The following is a 19,823-nucleotide window of genomic DNA, read 5'->3' on the forward strand; positions in this document are numbered from 1 at the left end:
ATAGTGATGATCACAGGAGAATTTCAATGGTAAAGAAAACTCCCTCACAGCATCGATCAAAGTGAAAAACATTCTCCAGGGGTTAGCTTAATCATTTTCCAAGTGTACCATAAAAGTCTACCATAAGAAGACTTCACTAGAGCAAAAACAGAGGGTTCACCTAAGGTGTAAACCAGGGGTGGGCAATTAATTTATATAGGGGGCCACATGAAAAATCTGAACTGTGTTGGAGGGCCGAACCAATGATGCTGATGCTACTTGCAGTGGTTTATGCCGCCACTGTTAGTACGTGATTCTATACTTAATTGTATGTGGTTGTCCTAATAAATTTGTGGTTTTATGCACTGTGGTGCACACCCCTTCTTTTTAATTGAGTTGCACACATTACCTGATGGTGGATACGGGAATAAGGGCAAGATGCCAAACTAATTAAGAAGGTCTTAAGTGCACCAGATCCAGCGCTGGGTATTTATATAAGAAAATTAAGAGACAATCGAACCTGGGACTTGTAGTTCCACAAGCAGTACTTGTGGTGCTGACTGAGCGGCGCGCTGTCAGGCAAGGAAGGACGACGGACGTATCAGGAGGCGCCTTGGGAACATGCTGGCGGTGACTGACAGGGGAGGCGGGCAATGGGGAACGATTGTGTCCTGCAGGATGCGCTGTGAGTCACTCGTCCTGTGTGCGCCTCAGCCAATAGCATTTCAGTATTGGCTGAGGCACACACAGGACTGTGATTCACAGCGCGTCCTGCAGGACCCGAGCATCCATGGTACAGGGAGCCTGTGGGCGGAGAGGGGCCGGACAGGGATTGCCAAAGGGCCGCATGTGGCCCGCGGGCCGTACTTTGCCCAGGTCTGGTGTAAACCATTCATAACCCTCAAGTATAGGAAGGCCAGACTAGACTTTGACAAAAAAAAGTGAAACACCCCTCCAACAATGAGCTGGCCAGCCGTGGGTTACTGTTACTGTCTGGAGTCTCTCTACATAAGGTATGTTATGCACAGTTGTATTTATGTTCCTGATATAGGTTGTTAACCAAAAAATTAAATAGCTATACAGTAGTGGAATCTTTATTTAAAAGACCCGTGAGTGTTGCCATCTATACTGTACGTATATATTTAGGACTAGTTTACACCAGGGAGGGCACCAGGGCTAGTAACATTATTGAATTGGAGTGGAGTTCCAGCCTGCATTGTGTATATGTAGTGTTCATTTCAGCACCCTGTCCCTTCTACAAACCCTGCAGTTCCTTTTTCCTGTCTGGAGTGTCGCTCTCTGCTCTGGTGCTTCTAGCACACTCGGGTCTGTATCTCAGCACTGAGATACAGACCAGAGTAAGCTGCAGGCACCAGAGACACACCAAACAGGAAAGACGCACTGCACAGGTTGTGACAGTGTCACGCTCCATCACAGCACTGTCCGCATAGTCAAGCACCCTTGTCAAGTCTACCAAATAGATGTGGATACTGCTCTTGTTGTAGATGAAAAAATAGGATTTTGGTACCTACCGGTAAATCCTTTTCTCCTAGTCCGTAGAGGATGCTGGGGACTCCAAAAGGACCATGGGGTATAGACGGATCCACAGGAGCTTGGGCACACTATAAAGACTTAAACTGGGTGTGAACTGGCTCCTCCCTCTATGCCCCTCCCCCAGACCTCAGTTAGAAAACTGTGCCCAGGAGAGACGGACATTTTGAGGAAAGAATTTAGAATTTAACCACAGTGAGTGTTATACCAGCTCACACCACGAACATACCGCAAGACATGGCCTTCAACAGAATACCAGCCCACGGTATGAAAAACATACAGCCATATGTTGAGAGAATATGTAACACAACCTGTGTGTCAACCCAACCAACGATAAGAAACCACATGCCATGGCATGAACGTCGTCAGCAATAGCCTGGACAGAGAAGAATCACCACAAAGTGCAACCAAAATCAATAACTGCAGACACAGTACGCACTGGGACGGGCGCCGAGCATCCTCTACGGACTAGGAGAAAAGGATTTACCGGTAGGTACCAAAATCCTATTTTCTCTTACGTCCTAGAGGATGCTGGGGACTCCAAAAGGACCATGGGGTCTATACCAAAGCTCCAGAACGGGCGGGAGAGTGCGGACGACTCTGCAGCACCGATTAAGCAAACATGAGGTCCTCATCAACCAGGGTATCAAACTTGAAGAGCTTAACAAAGGTGTTTGAAACCCAAGCAAGTAGTCGCTCGGCAAAGTTAACCCGCCGAGAAATCTCGGGCATTCGCCCAATAAAAGCCCACCTACCTAGTAGAATGGGTGTCCCCCTACTTCGGTCACTGCAACCCAGCCGTAGAACTAACACGCCGAATCGTATCATAGATCCAATGCGTAACAGACAGCAGAGACGCAGGCGCCCCAAGCACGCTGGGAGCATACTGACAACAAGAGCCTCTGTTACCTCAAACTGAGCCCAATGGTCGACATAAATCCTCAAAGCCCTGACTACATCTAGAGACCTTGAATCAGCCCATGCTGAAGTTACCACAGGCATCAAAATAGGCAGACTTTCGAAAAACCCCGAAAAACCTTTTCGACAGAATTACTATCCGAGTACTCAAATCTTTCCACTTGGAAGATCAAACAGGGACTCTTGTGAGACAAAGCCGCTACTTCCGACAACCGCCTCGCAGTTTCCCAAAGGGAAAACGCATGACTACTCTCCAAGAGAGAAAATTTAACACAACCTTTAATAAAGGTTCCACTCAGTGAGACACAAGGGGGGTCATTCCGAGTTGTTCGCTCGTTATATTTTAGTCGCAACGGAGCGAATAGTCGCTAATGCGCATGCGCAATGTCCGCAGTGCGACTGCGCCAAGTAAATTTGCTATGCAGTTAGGTATTTTACTCACGGCATTACAAGGTTTTTTCCTCGTTCTGGTGATCGTAATGTGATTGACAGGAAGTGGGTGTTTCTGGGCGGAAACTGGCCTTTTTATGGGTGTGTGCGAAAAAACGCTACCGTTTCTGGGAAAAACGCGTGAGTGGCTGGAGAAACGGAGGAGTGTCTGGCCGAACGCTGGGAGTGTTTGGGACGTCAAACCAGGAACGAAACTGACTGAACTGATCGCAGTTGCCGAGTAAGTGTGGAGCTACTCAGAAACTGCTAAGAAGTGTCTATTCGCAATTTTGCTAATCTTTCGTTCGCAATTTTGATAAGCTAAGATTCACTCCCAGTAGGCGGCGGCTTAGCGTGTGCAAAGCTGCTAAAAGCAGCTTGCGAGCGAACAACTCGGAATGAGGGCCAAGAAACGCAACACCACGTCAAGATCCCACTGTGCCAATAGGGACACAAATGGAGGTGGGACGTGCAGTATTCCTTTCACGAAAGTCTGAACTTCCGGAAAGGTGGCCAAATCTTTTTTTTTTTTTTTTAAGAAAATTTATAAGGCCAAACTGCCCTGAAGCCCAAATACCGTAGTAAGGTTTTGCAGTTACTTCTTTCTAGCCTGAAGAAGGGTGGAAATGACCTCACTGGGAAACCCCAGTCGGACTAGGATATGACGTTCAAACGCCACGCCGTCAAACGCAGCCGCGGTAATTCCTGATACACGCCCGGAGCCTGTTGTAACAGATCCCCCCGTAGAGGAAAATGCCAGGGATCCTATATGAACAAATCTTGTAGAACTGTATACCCAGCTCTCCTTGGCCAGACCAGAACAATGAGAATCGCCGGAACCTCCGTTCTTCTTACGTTTATCACCTTCAGCAGAGTGAAAGCGGAGGAGACACATATACAGACTGAAAACACCCAAGGTGTCACAAGGTCGTCTCCTGCTATAGCTTGAGTGATCCTTGACCTGGAATCCTAATCCTGAGGTCCCTCATTGAAGCAAGACGGCAACATGTCCACTTGAGACAGTCCTCAAAGACTTGTCACTTCTGTGAAACTTCTCGATGACGACAGTTTTTCTCCCGGATGGAGAGCACGTCTGTAGAGGTAATCTATTTCTCCTTCGTTTACGTCCGGAACGAAGACTGCTAATATAACGTTTACCAATCTTTCCACACGGCGGCAAACAATTTCAGCTTCTGCCATTGCCGCTTTGTTCCTAGTTCCGCCCTAGCGACTTAGTCACGCCACTGCTGTCAAGTCATCCAACAGAATTAATACGGGCAGATCGCGAAGAATATGTTCGTTGAAACCCGTTCTTAAGTCAAGAAAGCTTAATGTAGACAAGCTTCGCAGCTTGACCGTTTTCCTCTGTAAATACTGCCCATGTAAGGACTGCTCACCAGCCCCGGAGATCTGCATACATGGACACCCGGATCTAATCCTGGATCCCAAACCTTCGTCCCTCTAGGAGATGAGAACTGAGCAGACACCACAGGAGTGATATCCTGGCCATTAGAACAATATTCCGGTGCCTACGCCGGTGAGACCCAGACCACCTTCCCAACAGGTCCCATGAAAACCACTCTGGTATTCAACCTGCTCACCGAAAAAAACCTCCTAGGCCGTACCCAACTTCTTTATCAACGTAACATATTGATGAAGTGGCACTACAAATCTGATCCAACTCAGGATCTTCAGACCTCTTTTCCACAGAAAAACACCGAACTTCAACCGTTCAGTATCTACCCTGATACCACCTCCGACATCTGCACCATTGGGAACAACAGCCCATCCCTATGTTGAAAACAGTCAGAGAGAAACAACGATTTGCACCACTTGTTTCTTGACCTCGCCCCACTCAGGCGAACATCTCAGTATAGAATAACAATGGCTCCTACTATTGAAAGAAAACCATCATACTACCATCACTCCCGTGAAATGGCCAAGAATGGCTATCCCTCCAGGAAATCTGAATGCGTAGAACAACACATGCCAAACTTTTTTTTTTTATCATAACCGGGAGAGGAGGACAAGGCCCTGAACCTGACGCACCCCTGGTACGGCGTTGCGTACTACCTCCCCTTCCAGAGGGGAGATGGTAAAATCCCTTAGAAAACCAGTGAGGGGAAACATCTGTAACTCCAGAACGTCCCCTTTGGATTCTATAAGTAATTCCCCAGTCCTAGGGTATTCGTGGACTAACTGAAAGTAGTACTGAGACCTGACCGGAGCAGGGTCCCTCCACATAGACTCTGCGACATGTGGTGTATGCGGTAGAAATAGAAACGACATCCACATCCGCGAACCCAACAAGGCTGCAGAACTCTTACCTTTTCACCTTTCACAGGCTGCACAGAAACGGAAAAACAAAAAACTGTATTTAACCGATTAAAAAGACTGCATCCCTCAAAGGAATGAGTCACTAACTGTTGCCAGGGAATCTAACTCCCGAAGTTAGACTTACCAGGAATATCCACCGAGATTAGCTGAACTGAGGCATCCCCACAATCAGCGGTACACCATCCCAGAGCAAAACTCCAGTAACTCACGGAGTCAGGCTCCTCAGTCCCCCGGCCACACTACCTGTATACATACGACAGCCTGCCGCAAATTTATAGAGAGGATCCAACATAAGGAACCACCTCCTTAGGGTAAATCCATTTAATGACCTACCGAACACAAATACTCCCTCATGAGTCTGCAATGCAAAAAAAACCCCACAGCATAGAAAAATAATCATATCACTTCGCTTTCCTGTATACGATCCATTGAGACAGGGCCCCGTGTTGACCAGTCATTGACTTTCACAATATTCCATCCATGGCGGAAAAAGAATAACCCTTCTGACTTCAGGAGAGGGTGTGAGACACAGCCGACCTAGAGCTTTAACAACAGAGCGACCAGCACATGAGAAGGAATACCATTACACCAGTATTCATCAGAAATCATCATATGAACATACATATTGCAATACACATATAGCCACATATCATATATATATATATATATATATATATATATATATATATATATATATATATATATATAAAAAATAAGAATTTACTTACCGATAATTCTATTTCTCATAGTCCGTAGTGGATGCTGGGGACTCCGTAAGGACCATGGGGAATAGCGGCTCCGCAGGAGACTGGGCACATCTAAAGAAAGCTTTAGGACTATCTGGTGTGCACTGGCTCCTCCCCCTATGACCCTCCTCCAAGCCTCAGTTAGGATACTGTGCCCGGACGAGCGTACACAATAAGGAAGGATTTTGAATCCCGGGTAAGACTCATACCAGCCACACCAATCACACCGTACAACTTGTGATCTGAACCCAGTTAACAGCATGATAACAGAGGAGCCTCTAGAAAAGATGGCTCACTACAACAATAACCCGATTTTTTGGTAACAATAACTATGTACCAGTGTTGCAGACAATCCGCACTTGGGATGGGCGCCCAGCATCCACTACGGACTATGAGAAATAGAATTATCGGTAAGTAAATTCTTATTTTCTCTAACGTCCTAAGTGGATGCTGGGGACTCCGTAAGGACCATGGGGATAATACCAAAGCTCCCAAACGGGCGGGAGAGTGCGGATGACTCTGCAGCCCCAAATGAGAGAACTCCAGGTCCTCCTCAGCCAGGATATCAATTTTGTAGAATTTTACAAACGTATTTGCTCCTGACCAAGTAGCTGCTCGGCAAAGTTGTAAAGCCGAGACCCCTCGGGCAGCCGCCCAAGATGAGCCCACCTTCCTTGTGGAGTGGGCATTTACAGATTTTTGGCTGTGGCAGGCCTGCCACAGAATGTGCAAGCTGAATTGTACTACAAATCCAACGAGCAATAGTCTGCTTAGAAGCAGGAGCACCCAGCTTGTTGGGTGCACACAGGATAAACAGCGAGTCAGATTTCCTGACTCCAGCCGTCCTGGAAACATATATTTTCAGGGCCCTGACAACGTCTAGCAACTTGGAGTCCTCCAAGTCCCTAGTAGCCGCAGGCACCACAAATAGGTTGGTTCAGGTGAAACGCTGAAAACACCTTAGGGAGAAAATGAGGACGAGTCCTCAATTCCGCCCTGTCCGAATGGAAAATCAGATAAGGGCTTTTTCAGGATAAAGCCGCCAATACTGACACGCGCCTGGCCCAGGCCAGGGCCAACAGCATGACCACTTTCCATGTGAGATATTTTAACTCCACAGATTTAAGTGGTTCAAACCAATGTGACTTTTGGAACCCAAAACTACAGTGAGATCCCAAAGTGCCACTGGAGGCACAAAAGGAGGCTGTATATGCAGTACCCCTTTTACAAACGTCTGAACTTCAGGGACTGAAGCTAGTTCTTTTTGGAAGAAAATTGACAGGGCCGAAATTTGAACCTTAATGGACCCCAATTTCAGGCCCATAGACACTCCTGTTTGCAGGAAATGTAGGAATCGACCCAGTTGAATTTCCTCCGTCGGGCCTACTGGCCTCGCACCACGCAACATATTTTCGCCAAATGCGGTGATAATGTTTTTCGGTTACATCCTTCCTGGCTTTGATCAGGATAGGGATGACTTCATCCGGAATGCCGTTTTTCCTTCAGGATCCGGCGTTCAACCGCCATGCCGTCAAACGCAGCCGCGGTAAGTCTTGGAACAGACAGGGTCCTTGCTGGAGCAGGTCCCTTCTTAGAGGTAGAGGCCACGGATCCTCCGTGAGCATCTCTTGAAGTTCCGGTTACCAAGTCCTTCTTGGCCAATCCGGAGCCACGAATATAGTGCTTACTCCTCTCCATCTTATCAATCTCAGTACCTTGGGTATGAGAGGCAGAGGAGGGAACACATACACTGACTGGTACACCCACGGTGTTACCAGAGCGTCTACAGCTATTGCCTGAGGGTCCCTTGACCTGGCGCAATATCTGTCGAGTTTTTCCCAACGGTTTATAAACAAGTGGAAGACTTCTGGGTGAAGTCCCCACTCTCCCGGGTGGAGGTCGTGCTGAGGAAGTCTGCTTCCCAGTTGTCCACTCCCGGAATGAATACTGCTGACAGTGCTATCACATGATTTTCCGCCCAGCGAAGAATCCTTGCAGCTTCTGCCATTGCCCTCCTGCTTCTTGTGCCACCCTGTCTGTTTACGTGGGTGACTGCCGTGATGTTGTCCGACTGGATCAACACCGGCTGACCTTGAAGCAGAGGTCTTGCTAAGCTTAGAGCATTGTAAATGTCCCTTAGCTTCAGGATATTTTTGTGAAGTGATGTCTCCAGGCTTGACCATAAGCACTGGATATTCCTTCCCTGTGTGACTGCTCCCCAGCCTCGCAGGCTGGCATCCGTGGTCACCAGGACCCAGTCCTGAATGCCGAATCTGCGGCCCTCTAGAAGATGAGCACTCTGCAACCACCACAGGAGGGACACCCTTGTCCTTGGTGACAGGGTTATCCGCTGATGCATCTGAAGATGCGACCCGGACCATTTGTCCAGCAGGTCCCACTGGAAAGTTCTTGCGTGGAATCTGCCGAATGGGATTGCTTTGTAGGAAGCCACCATTTTACCCAGAACCCTTGTGCATTGATGCACTGAGACTTGGCTCGGTTTTAGGAGGTTCCTGACTAGCTCGGATAACTCCCTGGCTTTCTCCTCCGGGAGAAACACCTTTTTCAGGACTGTGTCCAGGATCATCCCTAGGAACAGAAGATAAGTCGTCGGAACCAGCTGCGATTTTGGAATATTGAGAATCCAATCGTGCTGCCGCAACACTACCTGAGATAGTGCTACACCGACCTCCAACTGTTCCCTGGATCTTACCCTTATCAGGGAATTGTCCAAGTAAGGGATAACTAAAATTCCCTTCCTTCGAAAGAATATCATTATTTCGGCCATTACCTTGGTAAAGACCCGGGGTGCCGTGGACCATCCATACGGCAGCGTCTGAACTGATAGTGACAGTTCTGTACCATAAACCTGAGGTACCCTTGGTGAGAAGGGTAAATTTTGACATGAAGGTAAGCATCCCTGATGTCCCGAGACATCATGTAGTCCCCTTCTTCCAGGTTCGCAATCACTGCTCTGAGTGACTCAATCTTGAATTTGAACCTCTGTATGTAAGTGTTCAAAGATTTTAGATTTAGAATCGGTCTCACCGAGCCGTCCGGCTTCGGTACCACAACAGTGTGGAATAATACCCCGTTCCCTGTTGCAGGAGGGGTATCTTGATTATCACCTGCTGGGAATACAGCTTGTGAATGGCTTCCAAAACTGTCTCCCTGTCAGAAGGAGACATCGGTAAAGCCGACTTTAGGAAACGGCGAGGGGGAGACGTCTCGAATTCTAATTTGTACCCCTGAGATATCACCTGAAGGATCCAGGGGTCTACTTGCGAGTGAGCCCACTGCGCGCTGAAATTCATTGAGACGGGCCCCCCACCGTGCCTGATTCTGCTTGTAAAGCCCCAGCGTATACTGAGGGCTTGGCAGAGGCGGGAGAGGGTTTCTGTTCCTGGGAACTGGCTGATTTCTGCAGCCTTTTTCCTCTCCCTCTGTCACGGGGCAGAAATGAGGAACCTTTTGCCCGCTTGTCCATGAAAAGACTGCGCCTGATAATACGGCGTCTTCTCATGTTGAGAGGCGACCTGGGGTACAAACGTGGATTACCCAGCTGTTGCCGTGGCCACCAGGTCTGAAAGAGTGACCCCAAATAACTCCTCCCCTTAAAAAGGCAATACTTCCAAATGCCGTTTGGAATATGCATCACCTGACCACTGACGTGTCCATAACCCTCTACTGGTAGAAATGGACAACGCACTTAGACTTGATGCCAGTCGGCAAATATTCCGCTGTGCATCACGCATGTATAGAAATGAATCTTTTAAATGCTCTATAGGCAAAAATATACTGTCCCTATCTAGGGTATCAATATTTTCAGTCAGGGAATCCGACCACGCCAACCCAGCACTGCACATCCAGGCTGAGGCGATTGCTGGTCGCAGTATAACACCAGTATGTGTGTAAATACATTTTAGGATACCCTCCTGCTTTCTATCAGCAGGATCCTTAAGGGCGGCCATCTCAGGAGAGGGTAGAGCCCTTACAAGCGTGTGAGCGCTTTATCCACCCTAGGGGGTGTTTCCCAACGCACCCTAACCTCTGGCGGGAAAGGATATAATGCCAATAACATTATAGAAATTATCAGTTGTTATCGGGGGAAACCCACGCATCATCACACACCTCATTTAATTTCTCAGATTCAGGAAAACTACAGGTAGTTTTTCCTCACCGAACATAATACCCCTTTTTGGTGGTACTCGTATTATCAGAAATGTGTAAAACATTTTTCATTGCCTCAATCATGTAACGTGTGGCCCTACTGGAAGTCACATTTGTCTCTTCACCGTCGACACTGGAGTCAGTATCTGTGTCGGCGTCTATATCTGCCATCTGAGGTAACGGGCGCTTTAGAGCCCCTGACGGCCTATGAGACGTCTGGACAGGCACAAGCTGAGTAGCCGGCTGTCTCATGTCAACCAATGTCTTTTATACAGAGCTGACACTGTCACGTAATTTCCAACAGTTCATCCACTCAGGTGTCGACCCCCTAGGGGGTGACATCACTATTACAGGCAATCTGCTCCGTCTCCACATCATTTTTCTCCTCATACATGTCGACACAAAAGTACCGACATACAGCACACACACAGGGAATGCTCTGATAGAGGACAGGACCCCACTAGCCCTTTGGGGAGACAGAGGGAGAGTTTGCCAGCACACACCAGAGCGCTATATATATATACAGGGATAACCTTATATAAGTGTTTTTCCCCTTATAGCTGCTGTATAGTTAATACTGCGCCTAATTAGTGCCCCCCTCTCTTTTTTAACCCTTTCTGTAGTGTAGTGACTGCAGGGGAGAGCCAGGGAGCTTCCCTCCAACGGAGCTGTGAGGGAAAATGGCGCCAGTGTGCTGAGGAGATAGGCTCCGCCCCTTTTTCGCGGACTTTTCTCCTGCTTTTTTATGGATTCTGGCAGGGGTTAAATGCATCCATATAGCCCAGGAGCTATATGTGATGCATTTTTTGCCATCCAAGGTGTTTTTATTGCGTCTCAGGGCGCCCCACCCCAGCGCCCTGCACCCTCAGTGACCGGAGTGTGAAGTGTGCTGAGAGCAATGGCGCACAGCTGCAGTGCTGTGCGCTACCTTGTTGAAGACAGGACGTCTTCTGCCGCCGATTTTCCGGACCTCTTCTGCCTTCTGGCTCTGTAAGGGGGCCGGCGGCGCGGCTCTGGGACCCATCCAAGCTGGGCCTGTGATCGTCCCTCTGGAGCTAATGTCCAAGTAGCCTAAGAAGCCCAATCCACTCTGCACGCAGGTGAGTTCGCTTCTTCCCCCCTTAGTCCCTCGATGCAGTGAGCCTGTTGCCAGCAGGTCTCACTGAAAATAAAAAACCTAAACTAAAACTTTCACTAAGAAGCTCAGGAGAGCCCCTAGTGTGCACCCTTCTCGTTCGGGCACAGAGATCTAACTGGGGCTTGGAGGAGGGTCATAGGGGGAGGAGCCAGTGCACACCAGATAGTCCTAAAGCTTTCTTTAGATGTGCCCAGTCTCCTGCGGAGCCGCTATTCCCCATGGTCCTTACGGAGTCCCCAGCATCCACTTAGGACGTTAGAGAAATATATATATATAACATACATATAAGCGGATTGCCCGGAGCCTTCGGGTCCCCAGTGACATTAATGTGTTCTGAACGTGTATGACCATGTACTGAAAAGCCCCAGTTGTGGATCTACCAGGAAACATTATAGTCGACAGAAAACCCCAGTATTCGTCGACAGCAGGGATTAGGAACCAGGGAAAATTACCATCTTGCGACCCCAAGGGGTCCGAGGGAAGTAACATACAACTTTATATACACAGGTATAATTCATAAACAGCATGTCCAGTTACCCCCGGTGACAAACAGTTGGTGCCCGCAGGGCCACCCACATACCATTGTGTCTCCCATAAATATTAACTTCTTATTTGTAGCAAGTACCCACGTGCGTCGGCGATGCCGACAGTGAACCCCATAGGTGTTTATAACCGAACACTCACGCCCATCGACACAAGTGTCCTAAATGGGTATATCTGACAGGGAGCACACAAAACTACACACAAGAATGATCTGCCTGCCTAGTCCTCACTCAACTAGTGTTATATATGTGTACATAACACTAAACACTGTGCCCCTCCCCCCCCTTGTTTGTGCATTACATACATCTTGGTGGGGACAGAGGAAAAATGGTGCTGACCCTGTTTGTGTGAGAGCTAAGCCCCGCCCCCCTCTGCGCGCTATAGCTCCTAATATTATAGACATACAGGTCTGGCCCCTTATATAGTGTAAACACACTATATAGGAACTAATGCTGCTCAGGGCGCCCCGTACCCAAGCAAACCCTTCAACTTGTGGGAGCACCGGCGCGCAGCGCACCCGCGGGTAGCAAATGGCGGGGGTAACGGCCGCGGCGATCGTACCTTGTTTTTCCCTGCTCAGTAACTGCCGCCCAGGGCGCTCCCCCCCAGCGCCCTGCACCCATGGAAGCGGGCGGCGCTGGGGAAATGGCGCGTAGTGCGCTATAAGCCGCTGGCGGGGGTCTGGGACACGGAGCCCCGGCCCCTCAACCGTACCGCAATACAGCGCTTTTAGCAAAACCTGTAACTTGCTGCCCAGGGCGCAAGTTACAGCGCCCTGCACCCGTGGAAGCCGGCGGCGGGGTATTAAAGGCGCGCAGCGCTGTAGCATGCTGGCGGGGGTATGAGACACGGTGCAAAGGCACCGAAAAAGCTTTCACTGCCAGCCTTACCAAGACATCAGTAACCTGCTGACCAGGGCGCTCCCCCCCCCAGCGCCCTGCACCCTGAGAGTGCGTTGGTGTGTGGGAGCATGGAGCGCAGCGCGACCGCTGCATGTTACCTCTGTTACTGAAGTCTTCTGCCGTCACTGAAGTCTTCTGTTCTTCACATACTCACCCGGCTTCTTTCTTCTGGCTTCTGTGAGGGGGTTGACGGCGCGGCTCCGGGAACAAGCAGCTAGGCGCACCAAGTGATCGAACCCTCTGGAGCTAATGGTGTCCAGTAGCAGAGAAGCAGCGCCTTTAAACTAAGAAGAAGTAGGTCCTGCTTCTCCCCCCTCAGTCCCACGCTGCAGGAAGCCTGTAGCCAGCAGGTCTCCCTGAAAATAAAAAAACCTAACAAAGTCTTTCAGAGAAACTCAGTAGAGCTCCCCTAGTGTGTGTCCATTCACTCCTGGGCACAAAGTCTAACTGAGGTCTGGGGGAGGGGCATAGTGGGAGGAGCCAGTTCACACCCAGTTTAAGTCTTTATAGTGTGCCCAAGCTCCTGCGGATCCGTCTATACCCCATGGTCCTTTTGGAGTCCCAAGCATCCTCTAGGACGTAAAAGAAAGGAAATATGTAGCCAAAGGTGCACTAACCACTGTTATAAGTTTGTTTCTGTGCAGGTAATTGTTCATACAAGTTGTTCACAAGTTATTTTTAGAACAAAGGACCACAAAATAGTGTGTTGTGTTGATATAAAGTAGTCTTTACGCTATGTTGTTTTAGCAGTGCACCGCACCCTGCCCTTTTAGCGATGCCCTGCTAAAACAGCCTGTCCATTAATGTGTTGCCGCCACGTGAAAAGGTGCAGTGCGGATGTACACAGCATCTATTCACATGAAGGGTGCTGGGCACGCCCCCATTAATGACGACTGGGTATGCCCTCATTATAAGCAACGATGGCTGGGCACACCCCCATTAGTAACACTAATGAGGTCGCACTGCCCCCAATAGTGATACCGGCGGGCCCGCGCCCCTCCAGCCAGCCACTCACCCTTGTCAAGCCCACCCATACTACCCCTGCAACCTGCATCCTAGCAGGAACTCTATAAAGGGACACTGATGAAAATGCCTGAGCAAAACATAGTTTATTAGCATTTTTAATGTGTGCTACACTAGTGGCCAAAATTGTGGAAACCTTTTGTGAAATGTGTGTTTTTAGGGTTTAATTGCGTATAACTGCAACATTTTTAAAGAAAATCCTATGAAGGTACAGTTGTGCTCATAAGTTTACATACCCTAGCAGAATTTGTGATTTTCTGGCCATTTGTCAGAGAATATGAATGATAACTCACAAACTTTTCTTTCACTCATGGTTAGTGGTTGGGTGAAGCCATTTATTGTCAAACAACTGTGTTTACTCTTTTTAAACCATAATGACAACAGAAACTACCCAAATGACCCTGATTAAAAGTTTACATACCCTGGAGATTTTGGCCTGATAACATGCACACAAGTTGACACAAACGGGTGTGAACGGCTACTAAAGGTAACCATCCTCACCTGTGATCTGTTTGCTTGTAATCAGTGTGTGTATATAAAAGGTCAGTGAGTTTCTGGACTCCTGAAAGACCCTTGCACCTTTCATCCAGTGCTGCACTGACGTGTCTGGATTCTGAGCCATGGGGAAAGCAAAAGAATTGCCAAAAAATCTGTGGGAAAAGGTAACTGAGCTGTATAAAACAGGAAAAGGATATAAAACGATATCCAAGCAATTGAGAATGCCAATCAGCAGTGTTCAAACTCTAATTAAGAAGAGGAAAATGAGGGATTCTGTGGAAACCAAATCACGGTCAGATAGACCAACAAAAATTTCAGCCACAATTGCCAGGAAAATTGTTCGGGATGCAAAGAAAAATCCACAAATAACTTCAGCTGAAATACAGGACTCTCTGAAAAAAAGTGGTGTGGTTGTTTCAAGATGCACAATAAGGAGGCATTTGAAGAAAAATGGGCTGCATGGTCGAGTCGCCAGAAGAAAGCCATTACTACGCAAATGCCACAAAGCATCCCGCTTACAATACTCCAAACAGCACAGAGACAAGCCTCAAAACTTCTGGAACAAAGTCATTTGGAGTGATGAGACCAAAATTGAACTTTTTGGCCACAAGCATAAACGTTACATTTGGAGAGGAGTCAACAAGGCCTATGATGAAAAGTACACCATTCCTACTGTGAAACACGGTGGTGGATCGCTGATGTTTTGGGGATGTGTGAGCTACAAAGGCACTGGAAACTTGGTCAAAATTGATGGCAAGATGAATGCAGCATGTTATCAGAAAATACTGGAGGAAAATTTGCACTCCTCAGCCCAGAAGCTGCGCATGGGACGTACTTGGACGTTCCAACATGACAATGATCCAAAACACAAGGCCAAATCGACCTGTCATTGGCTACAGCAGAATAAAGTGAAGATTCTGGAGTGGCCATCTTGGTCTCTGACCTCAATATCATTGAGCCACTCTGGGGAGATCTCAAACATGCAGTTCATGCAAGACAGCCCAAGAATTTACAGGAACTGGAGGCTTTTTGCCAAGAAGAATGGGCAGCTTTACCATCTGAGAAAATAAAGAGCCTCGTCCACAACTACCACAAAAGACTTCAAGCTGTCATTGATGTTAAAGGGGGCAATACACAATATTAAGAACTGGGGTATGCAAACTTTTGATCAGGGTCATTTGGGTAGTTTCTGTTGTCATTATGGTTTAAAAAGAGTAAACACAGTTGTTCGACAATAAATGGCTTCACCCAACCACTAACCATGAGTGAAAGAAAAGTTTGTGAGTTATCATTCATATTCTCTGACAAATGGCCAGAAAATCACAAATTCTGCTAGGGTATGTATACTTATGAGCACAACTGTATATATCACTGGAAAGATAATTTTGTAGACAATATAATGCAGTTCACCGCAATGAATTATATTTATTACTTAAAAAGTTGTAGCTAAATAAAGACAGGGAGACTTTATCTGCAAAGAGTGAGAATTTCTTCAACTCAAAACTGACAAAGGAGTATTTGTTCTGAGAGCCAATCAGGTATTACAATGCCAAAAAATGGATCCAATAAGGTGTTAGCATGAGTAAGCTCACATTTGTTGCTATCAGCATTGAAAGTAAAACATCTTATTTAGTTGTTTGATTATCACTAAGCTTGTCGCTGGTTTTTATGCGTTTATTTTACTATAATTCCCTGAAGTAAGCTGTGTAACTTATTTAGGATGACAAGCAAAGTAAAGCTGGTCACCTAGAGATACAAAAATAATTACTTTACATGAAGAAGGTAACACAACAAAATTATAAGAAAAGTAGGTGGCAACATAACCAAAGGAGGAATTTGGAAACTGTGGAATAAGTATCAACAGACTCCATCCATTCAAAACCAAACTGATAAAGGTAGAAGATCCACAACACCATTCTGTGATAGAAGAATTGAATAACTGTGCAGAAGAGACAGAAAAAAAATCATCTGAGGCAATACAAAATTATTTATGTGAATGTGGTGTAAACATCAGTGCCAGGACTGTTTGACGGAGACTTCAATATTTTAGATTAAACGCTAGAATCCCAAGGAAAAGGTCACTTTTATCTCTCAGACAAAGACAGAAATTATTAGAATGGGCTAAAAAGCATATTAATTGGTCAGAAGAACAATGGAACAGTGTCATCTGGAGAAACAAAACCAGAATATCCATATTGGGTAGTGATGGCATGAAATATGTCCACAGAAGTATTGGAGAAAATTTGCTACCTGAGTGCATAACATCTACTGTGAAGCATCCAGTTAGTGTTATGCTGTGGGACACATTTATGTGATCAATGGCACTTTAAATAGCAGCAAATACATCAGTGTCCCACAGTAGGGAGGGGGGAGCAGTTGGGGGGGAAGGTGGGAGCACAAACTATGCAGAGCAGTGGGTAAGCAGCGGGTGAATAGACGCTGTGCACATGCACACAGCATCTGTATACTCAGTGCAGAGAGAACCTGGGGGCAGCCCAGCATAACGGGAAGTGCTGGGCTTGTCTCCACAGTGACTGAAAAAAGAGTGACACAAGGCCCAGCCCCTTTTCCCTAGGCTCCATCCCTTGTCTGATGCGGGCATGCTTTCAGAAAGCCAAAGGTCCCGCCCCACTGGCAGCCAATGTTAGGAGGTAACTGCAGCAAAAGGCTTCCCAATGAAGCACTAATGAATATTGGGGTAGATGTATTAACCTGGAGAAGGCATAAGGAAGTGATAAACCAGTGATATGTGCAAGGTGATAAACGAACCAGCCAATCGGCTCCAATATGTAAATTAACAGTTAGGAGATGATTGGCTGGTTCGTTTATCACCTTGCACATATCACTGGTTTATCACTTCCTTATGCCTTCTCCAGGTTAATACATCTGCCCCATTGTGCGAAACTAAGAAATGTGCTTTTCTACAGTTCAGTACGTATAACTTATCAAAGCGTAAAATTGTGTTATAAAGTTCAATGTATTATTTTGTATTATGTTCTAAATTAAATTGCCATTGTAATGATGTGTGCTTTTTGATATAATACTAAAATATATTAGTGCTATAAGCTGATAAACTTAAAAAATGCACATTTTACAGAAGGTTTCCACAATTTTGGCCACTACTGTATGTTTTACAGGCTTCATTGACTAATTACTGTATATGCCACTTTTGTTCCATTTGTGAGCCAGAAGTGTTTAAAGCGACAAGGATTTCTACGCAGTGTATGGATAGCCTCCCTTCAAAATATGGCCATTTATATACATCAGAACAATGTGGTTCCCAAACTATTTTGAATCACGGCACCCTAGACTATCAGAATTTCTTTCACGGCACGCTTAGGCCAAAAGGTTATAGAGAAACTTAGAAATAAATATAAAATTAAGTAAATCATGTTTATATGTCATCCTTAGGTTCAATTGTGTGGTGTGGGGACAAGATTTGCTTCTGTATGTCTACATAAGTTATGATTGGCAGCCACCAGCACTGGTTTGCTTATTTTATTACATTTACCACAATTAAACTGAATTGGTCCTGGACCACCAACCCAGGGAACCCCCTACAAGTGCCCAGATGCACCCCAGGGTGCCACAGTACACAGTTTGAGAACCAATGACTTCAGCAGATAAAATTCTGAAGTAGTTTTGCAAATTGCCTGTCTCTGCACTATAAGCCAAAGGACAGTTTCCATGAACACTTATGTTATAACCAGAGGTTTGCTAAACAAGATCAACAGTCACTTTATTTTAAATCATGAACCAGTATAAGCTACAGGAGGGCCTGTAAGGCATTACATGGGGGGTATGTGATCATGGCCTGACCTGCCCCGTGTGGGTGACCTTCTCCGTGGAGCTGGGGGCCAGCGCGCACTGATGTCTCCCGGTGTGTATGACAGCACATCCTGAGGCGCACAGCTGGGAGGAACAGCCTGGAGAGCACCCAAGTAGTCTCTTTCCCGCGATAGATCGGGCACAGGACCGGCCCAGTGCAAACCAGGAGGCCGCCATGTTTGGAGTCACCTCCGAGCTGTCTCCGCCTTCGGCTTTGCAGTAACCCTGGAAGTGATACCTGTAACTAGGCAGCACAGAGGACACAGCCCAGCTGCGCTCAGTGTCTGTTTAGCCAATGGGAGAGAGGAAGGAGCGTTACGTGCGTGCACTTTCACTCTAATGGCAGAATAGCCATGTGCGCATGCGTACTGTGGTCTGGACGCTTGGGTCACAACTACTGGGTGTTATTTGGCTTGTGACGCTGTGACCTGGTGTAGGAGGGAGAGACGGAGCACGGCACTCGGGCACAGATACACGGCCGTGTGTAACCGGAGCAAAGCGGGGGCGCCACCAGCAGATGGTCAGTCACGTTGTCTGCGCCCATTCAGGTTTTTGGTTTTATTAAAGAAAAAAAACTTCCTAGAACCTGCCAGCAGCGAATCCCCCGTGTGAGCCCATGTGCTGGGGATAAAAGGCTTCTTTTCTAATGAGTCATTTACTAAGGCCGTCTCCGCCTGGTTTCTCCGGAGGTAGACCCATGAAGGTCACGGGCCTTACTGCATACTTGTCTACCTGACCCTCTCAATGAGAGAGAAAATGCTCTGTTCCTGGACTTTCCTGGTAATGTATGATTGCCATCACCTGTGGTGAGCTAGCTAGTTAATTGATAAGAAAGGTGTTTCACCACAGGTGATGGCAATCATACATTACCAGGAAAGTCCAGGAACAGAGCATTTTCTCCCTCATGGTGAGGGTCAGGTAGGCAAGTATGCCTTACTGTAGTTCAGACATCTAAATGTTAGGGGCCTTTTTTTTTTCAAACGTATTGCCTGGATATGTCATAGCTATAACCGCACTTAAGTGCCGCGCCTGCATAGTAACTATGGGGTCTAATTACTAATCCTTGGACAGAGAGAAAGCATCAGCCAATCAGCTCCTAAATGCCAGCTAGGATCTGGGTGGTACCACTGGCGTATTTATAATGTGTGCAGTGCACACGAGTCCAACACTGCATACCCTGTACTCATTTCTTCCAATAATTATCTTCCAGAATCCCGCGTTAGCAGCAGCGCTGCAGAAAACACTGAGAAAATGGCACAGTGGCCTAGTGTCCAGAGTCAACAGCGCTGCTGGCTAGAGAGTAGGGGGCCCAGAAGGAAGATTGCACATGGGCCGCCTCCTGTTTGAAGACGCCCCTGGTTGATACTTTAACTCTGTCCACTTTATTGGGATTAGGTAAAAACCGGAACGGTCAGGGCCCCGATATGCTGGCTGGAACGGTCCAGACCATACAGCAAGGCTGCAGTCTCTCCCTCCCCAGTGACAGTTGTCACAGGCACACACCCTGGAGAGGACACCCCCCAGACGGGGACGAACGTGGACGAGCACTACAAGCTCAAGAATGGCAGAGTTTGCTGAAGGGAGCTGGTCCGGACTGTTCTGGTTTTTCCCTTATCCCCACTTTGTCTCCAAGGGCTTAGTAAATAGACCCCTAAGACTGCGGATCGATATTAAATATTTTTACATTATAAGTATCTCTATCTGATGCGCCGTTTTAGTTGATGCTGTTTGCACGATACAGAGGGTGAATATATTATCGAA

General features: G+C 47.2%; 1 protein-coding gene across 1 annotated transcript in view; it reads right to left on the bottom strand.

Annotated features, from left to right (window-relative positions):
* NDUFS6 (NADH:ubiquinone oxidoreductase subunit S6) overlaps positions 1-18,320 on the bottom strand; it is a 91,626-nt gene extending 73,306 nt beyond the window's left edge. The window contains exon 1 of the mRNA XM_063922816.1: positions 18,054-18,320. Coding sequence (XP_063778886.1) covers positions 18,054-18,239 — 186 coding nt within the window. The 5' untranslated portion in view covers positions 18,240-18,320. The remainder of the gene's footprint in view (positions 1-18,053) is intronic.
* Between the last annotated feature and the right edge of the window lie 1,503 nt (positions 18,321-19,823).

This window comes from Pseudophryne corroboree, chromosome 5, assembly GCF_028390025.1.
Source record: "Pseudophryne corroboree isolate aPseCor3 chromosome 5, aPseCor3.hap2, whole genome shotgun sequence".
NCBI lineage: Eukaryota > Metazoa > Chordata > Amphibia > Anura > Myobatrachidae > Pseudophryne > Pseudophryne corroboree.